The 11,589-nt window shown below is 28.9% G+C and overlaps 1 protein-coding gene across 1 annotated transcript; it reads left to right on the top strand.

Moving 5' to 3' along the window:
- Positions 1–7,179: 7,179 nt before the first annotated feature.
- On the top strand, positions 7,180–11,385 carry LOC114190304 (nucleobase-ascorbate transporter 4-like). Its single transcript, XM_028079136.2, has 14 exons — positions 7,180–7,446; positions 7,554–7,651; positions 7,731–7,907; positions 8,093–8,193; positions 8,303–8,378; positions 8,463–8,522; positions 8,991–9,169; positions 9,427–9,523; positions 9,746–9,832; positions 9,918–9,976; positions 10,152–10,243; positions 10,498–10,575; positions 10,756–10,916; positions 11,013–11,385. Exons 1-14 carry the CDS (start codon positions 7,341–7,343, stop codon positions 11,229–11,231), a joined length of 1,590 nt encoding a protein of 529 aa, XP_027934937.1. The 5' UTR covers positions 7,180–7,340; the 3' UTR covers positions 11,232–11,385.
- The last annotated feature ends 204 nt before the right edge of the window (positions 11,386–11,589 follow it).

Below are 11,589 nucleotides of genomic sequence, written 5' to 3'. Positions count from 1 at the left end.
TATTATTATTTATAAAAACTTATATAATTTAAATAATATAATAATGAGTTATATGTTTGGTAAGGAACAGGAAGCAACCTGTCATGGTCACACGTCCTGGTCGGAACCATAAATTGTTGGCTTCTGTAACTTCTTCTTATTCAATATGTTCTTTTACCAATTTTTTTTTTTCACTTGTGGTATTCGGAATGGGTATATTCCGTGTCAAATGCGCGTTACGCGACTCTGCACTTTTCTTTTCTTTTTATCAATTAACATTTATTGTTAATTTAATAAGATAAAACAATATTGTTCATATACAATTTATAACAGTATAAAATACATAAAACAATAAATAAATAATTTATTGTTGTATTAAAATATTATTATAATTTAAAAATATAAAGTCATTTCTAATATTTTAATTACTATTATAACAAATTTATATCTCATATTATAAGAAAAAAGTTAGAAAAGAATATAAAAGAGAAAAAGGTTCTGTTATCCTTCTTGAATATAAGAGTATATCTGGCAATGAATGTTTAGTTGTATCTCACCTTTTCATGGAAATAAAAAGTGCATTATAAAATGACAGGATAAAACATTATCTTATCATATTAGCACAATAATAGTCGTTCAAACAAGGTTCCTTTTATTTATTTATTTTTAAGTTAATTTGCTATGTAACAAAACAATTTATATCTTTCTTTTTCATCAGATTATTTAATCGGCAACATTTATATCCGCATCCCAAGCAGTGATGGAGTTTCCTTATCTTTCGATCTCTAACTTTCTTTTTTATAAACCAAAATTAATATATAAATACTTTTTAAAAATTTTAATAAATTTCATATGTTTACCTCTCGTAAATTTTATATTTTTACTGATAATGAGAATAATAACATAAAATAAGCTATTGTATTTAAAATGTCTTTCGCTAGTCCCAACTGGTCCCTCTTTCTTTTAGATCTGGTTACTTCTCTCTGTTTTAGTCTTCGTCTTTTTCCGTGTTTGCTTAACAACAATAAATATACCTTTTTTTAAATAAAAATCATAAGTTTCCTATGGAATAACAAATGGAAGCCCATCAAAGAAATTTAAATTGCAAATGTAAATTTGTCAAATGAGAAGTATAAAAAATAATTTGACTTCTTCTAGAAAAATTGACTTGACTCATCTAAAGTGTTACTTAAAACCTGACCGGATGGACAAACAATTATATGAGGATACCAGTAATTTGTGGCAGCTGTATGCATGGACAACTATTGCCATGATCAGAACAAAACATGTGTCATGAGCCAAAATTATAAATAAACTACACAAAAGAGTACTTTTAAATATTTTGTTAATTATTTTCATCTCATACTCATACAAACTTAAATATTACCGATTTAAATTGAATTGGGTCTCGAAAATATTTTTTTTTTAATATAAGTTTAATTTAACTCAATTTACTTGATCTAAAAATGAAAAGTATTTTTTTAAATATTTAAATTTATGTTTTAAAAATACCAAACGATCCATTGAACCAAGTTGTTTTGGATGACTCATTTAATTGTTGTACCTCTCTTCACTTTGATAATAACTTAGTGCTTGATTGATAGCTTCAAATTAGGAATGGTCTCTTGATATATTTAAAAAATTGGTATATATTTCCGTGTCCATGTTAACTTAAATATAAGTTTAAATTCAAAAATAATCTTAGGAAACCATGTTTGTAAGCTTTTACCTTATATTTTTTTTTAATAAATCAAACCTCGCAAAACCCCACTCCATATAAATTTAGTTTATACATAAAAGAATATCTCATTTTTTACCTAATTCAGTTTGATACAAGATTTTATACTAATAAAATAATTTCCTAAAATAAAGTTATTCAGCAATTCTTATCAATTTAATAAGATTCATAACATACAAATAATCCATCTCAATATACAACATTTTGTGTTACAAGCATAATCTAATTTAAACATCAATCATTCCATTACTAAGAATTCATGAGCATTTACATTACAAGTAATCTAATGCAATTTCATTAGCTTCCAAGTTAAATATGTTCCAGTGAAAGTTATAAATAAATATAGTTTCCTTTAGGTGGAGTTTTGTTCTATAAGATATACAGGTTCTGAAGAGTATTGAGTAAATAATGCTAAAGGATTTTCTAGATCATTTCCAAAAAAAAAAAAGTAAACTTAGCAAACAAACACACCACGACAAACCTAACAGCACATAAAACTAAGAGAAAACATTTCCTACTTTCATGAAAGTCACAAGACAATCAAGAAAAAAAATACTCCACATAAAAACCTCAATAGGCAATATAAGTTTTCTTATGAAAGTTCAAAGGAAAGAAGGAAAGAGAAATTATTTGAATTTAATATCGTGAAATAGTCTCTACCGTGTGCAATATATCAATTAATACACAAGTTATATAAGTTAGGTTTAAATAATTATTTGGTAAGTTTATTTAATTTGGTCATACTTTATAATTTTTATTTAATTTAGTCATAAATTTTAATTCCGTTAAAATTGATAACAGAGTCGTGTATATACATCACTTTTTCAATATCGTGATGCACTATACAGTGACATGATCGTTTATTTACTGTAACTTTGATTGTGGTGTTTAACTTAATGCAATCTAGATTTTTGAATTGGGAGAAATTAAAAATATTTGAAAAAAATGACGTTTGAGTTATTTACACCATTTTAACACATTTTAATTCAAATATCAATTTAAAACATTATTTAACGAGTTCAACAAAATTATCGTTATTATGTTGAAAGAATTATAACCATTTATTTTTTAAATTCAATGATCAAAATATATAAAAATTTGGAAGAAAAACAAAATTCAATTTTACATCGAAATTTATCACTATGAATATATTTAATTGTATGAAAAAATAATTTACTGTTGGTTTTATACATTTCATTTCCCTTGTCATTTTTAACATCGTGAAACTTTATCTCATCCTAATATCTTCAACCTAGTGTGACCGTTGCAAAGCACTTGCAACCTCCCTACACGTTACAACCTTTCATGAAAGTCCCTTGCATTGAATTTATATGAATATGTACCACTTCTCTTATTGCAAAAATCTCACATATAAAATATTTTTTAAGGAATTTGTTTTGTAATTATATTCCATAGGTCAATCATACGCAAAAGTATCAACATAAATAAAATTTATAAAAGTAATTAGGTTAACTAACTAGGCTTATATTAACTAGCCTAATATAAAATGTAAAAAAAAAAATACTAAAAATTGTGAAAAATATTAAAAATATTTACTATAATTTTACATATTCTATCAGACCCAAAAAAAGGAGGTTGTCATATGTTGAGACGGCTTTGACAACCATCAAAGAGTATGCGTTGAAGTTTATTTAGTGAAATTGTTACCAATTTTAGAACAGGTGAGTTAATTATACGAGTAGAAAATGAAATACAATTTATAAATCAGAAAATTTTAATTCTTTATATTAAATTTAGATAACAAACAGACAAAAAATATTAATTATTGATGACACTTTTTCTAAACATTTGTTATTGATTTAATTTAACTTTAAGAATTAATGCGATTTTTTTAAGAATGTTTTAAATAAATAATTGAGTTAACCTTTTATCCTATCTTAAATGAGTACTTACTATTAGTACATTTTAAAAAAAAAATTATTTACTCTCTTAATGCTACTGCATTATCACATGTGTTTACTTTTCTTTATAATAATAAAAAGTAATAAAATTATGATTATTATTATTATTATTATTATTATTATAATTAAAAATTAAATATAAATATAAATACTTTGTATGTTTTTATTGTAAACATTTTTTATTATTTTGTACGTAATTTTTAATTAAAAAATATTAACTTAAAAAAACAGTTAAATAAATTAATGGTAAAATTTTTTAAAAATAGGGTTAAATATGTTTTTTGTCTTTCAGTGAAAAATTGGAATTAGTTCTTTTTGGAAACTTTGAACCAAATTGGTCTCTCAATTATGTAAATACGTGAATTTAGTCATTTTTACCAAATTTTATTAAGTTTGTTTGAAATTTCAAACATAATTCACTATAGTATTTTAGTTTGTTGACACCATTTGACACATTTTCGTTTCAATATTAGCTGAAAATATATTTTAAACGTCAAATAAACTTAAAAAAAATGGTTTAAAAGACTAAATCCAGAAATGTCTAAAGATGAGAGACTGAATTGATTCAAGGTTTCCAAGAGGTACTAATTTCAATTTTCACTACAGGTTGGAAGACAAAAACATATTTAACCCAAAAAATATCATTTGCAGTATAAAATTAATAAAATAATTATTTAATTTAGAAAAAATTATTTAAAAAGCAAAAACTGAAAACAAAAAAAAATCGTATATATAATAACAAATGCGAATAGATATAAAAAATTTGAATTTATTATTATTATTATATTAATAAAAACCTTATTAAGTGGTTAGATTTAAAAAATGTATAATTACTTATTTGGTCCCTTAATTTTTTGGTTTAGTTCAATTTGATACCCATATTTTTGGTTGGTTCAATTTAGTGTCCTAATTATTTAAAAGGGTTTAATTTGGTCATTTCCGTTAAGTTGGAGTTAACACCGTGTCCGTACAGGACACGTGTCAAGCCGTGAAATTTTTTAACTTTTTTTTGACTTTTTAATTTTTTTTATAAAAATTTATAATTTGCCATGTGTCAGAATACTATCGTGCCATGTGGCAGTTTACAGTCATGACACATGGCAGTGATAAAACCTGTTTTCAATTTAGTCTTCTATTAAAATTTTCTATTCAATTTAGTACTAAATTCTTTAAAACAATTCAATTTTATCCTTTCAAATTTGAGACCAAATTAGTAAATAAGTTTAATTATAACTTATATATGCATATTAAAATTATTGTTTTGAATTTATATATGAAATCATTACACCTAAATATTCAAATTATTTTATTTTTTACAAGTGTAAAAAATTTCAAGTGTACAAAAATATAAAGGTAAAAATGTAAAAAATAAAATAATTTGAGTATTTAGGTGAAGTGATTTGATGTATATATTAAAAAAAATTATTGTAACATGTATATATAAGTTGTAATTAAGTTTATTTACTAATTTGGTCTAAAATTGAAAAAGATAAAATTAGATCATTTTAAAAAACAGGGATACTGAATTGAACCAAAATTTTTAAATAGATGACTAAATTGAAAACAAGTTTTACCACTGTCACGTGGCACGACAATAACATGACATGTGATAGATTAAAAATTTATAGAAAAAAATTAAAAATTAAAAAAAAATAGAAAAATTTCATGGTTTGACACGTGTCATTTACAGACATAGTATTAACTTTAATTTACCAAATTAAACCATTTTAAATAATTGATGTGCTAAATTAAACTAACAAAAAAAATATGATAACCAAATCGAATTAAAAAAAAGAGTTTAAGTACTAAATCACTTATTATACCTTTAAAAAAATGTGTCAACAATATACTTTTACATCTGAAAAGTCGCGTGAAAGAGGATGATGTTTGAACCGGAAATAGTATTTCATGACAGTGTTTGGTATGTCTGAAGCTGGCAATAATAAATTCGAAGAAAAAGAAAAGTCCTTCCAAATATAATGCATGCGCTCTTTTCTTCTTTTTCTTCTTTCTGTATTTTAGCTTCAGGGGGTTGTTTTTAGTTATCTTTCTCCTTCACAATAAAGGACCGAAAACAGAAGTTATTGCATGTTTCTTAAATTTAATTTACTGTCTAGAAGTTATTGGTTGGAACACACCATACAATGTTCAAAAATTACACTACAATACTTCATCATAAATTGAAATCCATTCACACAGTTTTCCTCTTTTAATTTTTCTCCTCTTGAGTACATCCAGTCTCTTTTTCTTTTCTTTAATTATTTTTTACTTTTTTACTATTTAAACTTTCACCTCAATAAGTTGTGACATATATTGCTTTATTTGTAAATGGTGGTAGACAGGGAAATTTATAGCTGAATCAGGCAATGAAATAAGATAGACACAAGTAATTAATTTCGTGGGTTCGTTTCTTTTTTGTAACAATTTGTCTCTTGATAATAATTTAAAAAAACAAGGTTGGTGATATTTAGAAGGAAAAGTGAGAGAGATCGTGATCGATTATATTTTTTTAAAATTATTTTAATTGTCAATTTAGTCATTATTTAGTGGCTAATTATTTATTATTATTAGAATTGATTACTATTAAAAAAATTTATTGTAGTATATTACAACTTTATAAATTAGATATTTCATTAATAAATATGGTTAAAATATTTTAAAATATCAAACACAACATATATCAGATACTGATAAATGATCCAAGTTGAAATACTAGTATAAAAACTAACTAATAACCATTACCCAACAAAAAGAACAAGTAATATACTTACATGTTTTGATGGACAACTTACTTAATGCAGATACAAAATATAAACTATTTTTTTTTTAAATACATTATAGACTTATAAATATATTATTATACATAACATCTGACCATTAATAAACATCAACATGGAAGTTGTTGAATCAGTGTTGTTTTAATTTTGCATAGGTTTAAGGTGGTGAACCATAGACATGATATTCCTCGTTTGGTGTTCCAACATTTGACCCCTGAAACCCTAATGTAGTACAAGCAAATAAAAAAGAAAGTTAGTAGTAATAGTAAGCTAAGCTAACAATACCGACTTCAACAAACCAATTAAGGTAACCTCGTCACTGCGAGAATCTAGTAAAAAGCCGTCCATGGTGCACCACTCAATTTTGACCATAGATGTGCTCTTAAACAAATCAATGGCCAGATCAATGACCTGAAAGTTGTTTGGCCAGAATTAGTATTCACGTGTAAAAAGCACGATAGAATTTTATTTTGTTTTCGTTTATTAGTAACTATACACACATTTTCTTAACTTTCCGCTTAATTTCACGTTTTCTAACTTTCCTCAACAAATATAAATTTAATCTGAAATTATCTTGTAGAAAGTTTTAATAACGATTATATCTGGTGGCATTGTGGTACTGTTATTGATTCTTACCCTGCTCGTGTTATGATGTTACAATTCTGTCCCATGAGTACAGTGAAGAAAATGACAGGGTTCTGTGAGAGTTGTTGAAAAGTGTGCCAGGTGAATGTGGAAAAGCGTTTCAGGCAGAGGGTAGAGTCACAACGCCCGTGCCAACTCTCACTCATCATTTTCATTCTGGACCATTTCGTAACAGACACAGTACACACCTGTTTTGTTCTCTGAACATTATAAGAAACATCGACTAAGAAAATTAAACTACTGATTAAACAAAACAAACATTAGAGATAAAGAGAAACAATGGCAGCTGGTGGAGGAGGAGGAAAGGCTGATGAATTCCTACCTCATCCTGTTAAGGACCAACTTCCGGGTGTTGATTACTGTGTTACCAGTTCTCCCTCATGGCGTAAATTCCACCCTTGGCCTTTTTATGTATCTAAACTCAACTTTTTTTGACAATTTTTTTTTTTTTTTTTACGAGGATGTTCTTTTTTGTCTTTAATTTGGTTGCAGCTGAAGGGGTCATTCTCGGGTTTCAGCATTATCTGGTTGTGCTTGGGACCATTGTCATTGTTTCCACCATCCTTGTCCCTTTGATCGGTGGTGGCAATGTAATGCAAATTTTTAATACTCTGCAGTCATGTCTTTCCATTTGAGTCTAATTTCTTTTTCTTTAAAATAAAAATATAGGTAGAAAAGGCTGAAACAATACAGACTCTACTTTTTGTTGCTGCCATTAACACACTTCTGCAAACGTTGTTTGGCACACGGCTTCCAGTGGTTGTTGGAGCATCCTATTCTTTTCTAATTCCTGCTGTTTCCATTGCCTTTTCTAGCAGAATGAGTGTATTTGCTGATCCACATCAGGTTAGCCCCTATTTGTTATGTGTTGATATTGTTGCAGTATAGCTCTCTCTAATTATTGGTGAAAATAATTAATAGATGGTATAGATATGCTGTTTCTCATTGGAAAATTAACTATTTTTCATGAGTAGTTTTGAAGTGTTGTGCATGTTACTAAAGGCAATTGATTCTTCACTGACTTTTTTCAGAGATTTAAACAATCTATGAGAGCCATACAAGGAGCACTTATTGTTGCATCGTTTTTCCAAATCATTGTTGGCTTTTTTGGCTTTTGGAGGATATTTGCCAGGTAGATGACATACCAGAGAATCTCTTGATTACTCTTTTGCAATCTGCTCTTTGTAGAAGTCAGCAATATTTCAGAATAGTAAAGTTCACTATACTAGTTGATACTGCAGGTTTCTCAGCCCGCTTAGTGTAGCCCCTCTTGTCACTCTGACTGGACTAGGATTCTTTATGTTAGGATTTCCCAAAGTACACTCTTTGCTCTTTTCTTATGCATAGTGGCAGTTTCTTTCATGTGATTCTTAGTTGTTTAACAAACAATGATTCTTGTAGTTGGCAGATTGTGTTGAAATTGGTCTCCCTGCATTAGTTATCATTATCATCTTGTCCCAGGTATGTTACTTTCTTTAGCATTCTCTCATCCATTTTAATTTAATTCTATTACAGCAACAAGACAGTGATTAGTGAGACAAAACTCTTTTTTAATATAATATCCAAATCCCTCCATATTAAATTTCATGGGTCTTCCATCATTAAGTTAAACTAGTAATGATTTCCTTAAGCAAGGTACCACGTTCAAGTTTTGTGTGTAGGAAACGTTTCAGACTAAGATTGTTCTTGCAGGCTTCTATAAGATTGTCTGTTGTAGAGAATATTTATAATCGGGACCACAAAATACATGGCTTGATATTGATATATGCATAATTTCACTTGTTTTGAAAAAACTCTTATAAAATTTAAGTAACAAATTAAAATAGTAGTACTGCAAGAACTGAGTTGTTATCTGTGTATATTATATACCAAAACAAATCAACACTTTGAATTGATATTTCTACTTATGTTAAATAAATGGCCTTGCAGTACATTCCACAAAAGATGAAATCAAGAGGAGCTGATAGATTTGCAATCATAGTCTCAATTGGAATTGCATGGGCATTTGCTGAAATTTTGACTGCTGCTGGTGCCTATAATAAAAGATCGCCTAAAACCCAACTAAGTTGCCGTACTGATCGATCTGGGTTAATTAGTGCTGCTCCTTGGTTAGTCTTAATAAGTTGCTTGTATTATAAGAATCATGCTTTCAGAACTACGTATTATATTCTATAATAGATGATGGTATGTAAGGATCAAAGTAGTTTTTGCAACTATGTGCCAGGACATGAGTGTGTTTAGATCACCTCTTCATAAAATACACAAATTCATTCTTGATCATTTGGTAATTGTAAATTCATTCATATGGATATGTATGATCATTTAATGGATCGCCCTTGAATTAAATCTCTCTTCATTTATGTAGGATAAGAGTTCCATATCCATTTCAATGGGGACGCCCTTCTTTCAATGCTGGTGATGCTTTTGCTGTGATTGCTGCTTCTCTTGTTGCAATTGTAGAGGTTTGCTTTTGTTTCTTTTAATGTGTCCACAATCTTGTGCAGATGATTGCTATAACTTTTGACTCTATTCATTGGATTACAAGAATTCTGTGAACTTCTCTTGGGTCTTTTTTATGCTATCTTCTTGAATTGACAATTTCTAACTAAAGGTACATGATTAAAGTTCTTTTCATTTGGATGTCCTTTTATATAATTTTTTTCCTTTTCATTCTCTGGGGACAGTCAACAGGGACATTCATTGCAGCATCAAGATTTGGAAGTGCAACCCCTGTTCCACCTTCTGTGCTTAGTCGTGGTGTTGGCTGGCTGGTGCTATGCGATTCTCTGACATTACATTTGTTCATGCAATTACTTTCAAAATTTAGACTCATATGTTAATGTTTGTCGATTTCAGGGCATTGGCACTCTTTTGGATGGCCTTTTTGGCACAGGAACTGGATCCACTGCATCAGTGTATGTTTTATTGCCTTAAAAAATCATCTGACTAGCTGTATTCTTAAACCATGAACCTAAGTTGCTGTCTGAAAATGATGTTTCCTGAATTGTTTTCAAAAATCTAAGAACCTTGATGATTTTCTTTTGCTTTTGTACTAAAGGCATTATCTAATTGTCTTTCCTTGACATTAAGTGAAAATGCAGGACTCCTGGGTTTAACACGAGTAGGAAGCCGCAGAGTCATTCAAATATCAGCTGGATTCATGTTTTTCTTCTCTATATTAGGTGTTGAAACAATTTCTTCAATTTCTTAAACTCTTGATTTGGTGTAAGGCTCTATTTTGGCGTATCCACAAAAGGTGGAATAAAATGAATTGGATATCATAGCAGTATGATGATTTCATATATTCAACTCCAATCTACCTCATCTAAACAGTCCAACCAACCACTATGAACGAATCAAACTGATCTTGATTTACATGTGTTATTTTGTTCTACTGATTTTTTATTTAAGCGTTCATGTTTGTGCTTCTGTGCAGGAAAATTTGGAGCAGTTCTTGCTTCAATACCTCTGTCAATTATAGCAGCTATTTACTGCGTTCTCTTTGCCTACGTAGGTAAGTGTGTGATGTACTGATTTATGTGTTGCTTGGGCCAATGCATTGAATATAATGCAACATGAATTAGGGAAAATAACTCTTACCCATTTTTATGTGTAAAATGTATTTCCATTTGGTAACTTGATGTTTTATTCCTGAATTATTTCTGATTTAGTTGAATCACTTTATGATGAGCAGCCTCAGCTGGGCTTGGTTTTCTTCAATTCTGCAATCTAAACAGCTATAGGTCATTGTTCATCCTTGGACTCTCTCTCTTCCTCGGTTTATCAGTTCAACAGTATTTCAACGAATATCTGTTGATATCTGGACATGGCCCTGTTCATACTGGCTCCGCTGCGGTTTGTATAATTAACTTAAAACAAGTTTCCTTCATTCTTCTTATTTTACTGTTACCATTGTTTATTCTTATGGTTTCATTGTAACTCCTTTTGCAGTTCAACGATATAGTGCAAGTGATTTTCTCATCCCCAGCAACTGTAGCAATCATGGTTGCTTACTTCTTGGACTTAACTTTGAGTCGCGGAGATAGCTTAACTCGCAGAGACAGTGGGAGACATTGGTGGGAAAAATTCAGGAATTTCAATCATGATATTCGAAGTGAAGAGTTCTATTCACTTCCTTTCAACCTCAACAGATTCTTTCCATCATTTTGAGTGCACTTCCATTTTAAAATTATCAAAGACAAAATCTATGTTCCTTTTAGAATTTATTGTCTCAAAGAGTGTCTGTAATAAATATATGTATACAAATATGTATGTATAAGTCGTAAGTTATATCATTACTGACTTATTTAACCCTTCCCAAGTATTTCAATTGGGCCTCTAGTAGTCCACTCTGCATGGCTAAAAGTAATTGGGCCTATATGGTAGCGGTTATCATGCGGGAATCACGCTCTGGTGTGTTTTTTCTCCCTGCATCTCGTACTTTTACTCTTACTCTTACACCAACATATGATCTAAAATTCCAATTTTACCCAACAAGAATGATTTGAAATCCAGAATAGTGAGAACG

The sequence above is a fragment of the Vigna unguiculata genome, chromosome 7, assembly GCF_037176805.1.
Source record: "Vigna unguiculata cultivar grain cowpea cultivar isolate G323 ecotype 2 chromosome 7, ASM3717680v1, whole genome shotgun sequence".
NCBI lineage: Eukaryota > Viridiplantae > Streptophyta > Magnoliopsida > Fabales > Fabaceae > Vigna > Vigna unguiculata.
Note: the sequence above shows the minus strand (reverse complement) of the source record. Positions and strands in the feature narration are given on the sequence as shown.

Excerpts from the sequence above, each read along its gene's own strand:
- LOC114190304 (XM_028079136.2), top strand. The coding sequence starts at position 7,341 with ATGGCAGCTGGTGGAGGAGGAGGAAAGGCTGATGAATTCCTACCTCAT. Across the intron at positions 9,977-10,151 it reads ACTGGATCCACTGCATCAGT|TGAAAATGCAGGACTCCTGG; the intron begins GTATGTTTTATT and ends CTTGACATTAAG. Across the intron at positions 10,576-10,755 it reads CGTTCTCTTTGCCTACGTAG|CCTCAGCTGGGCTTGGTTTT; the intron begins GTAAGTGTGTGA and ends TATGATGAGCAG.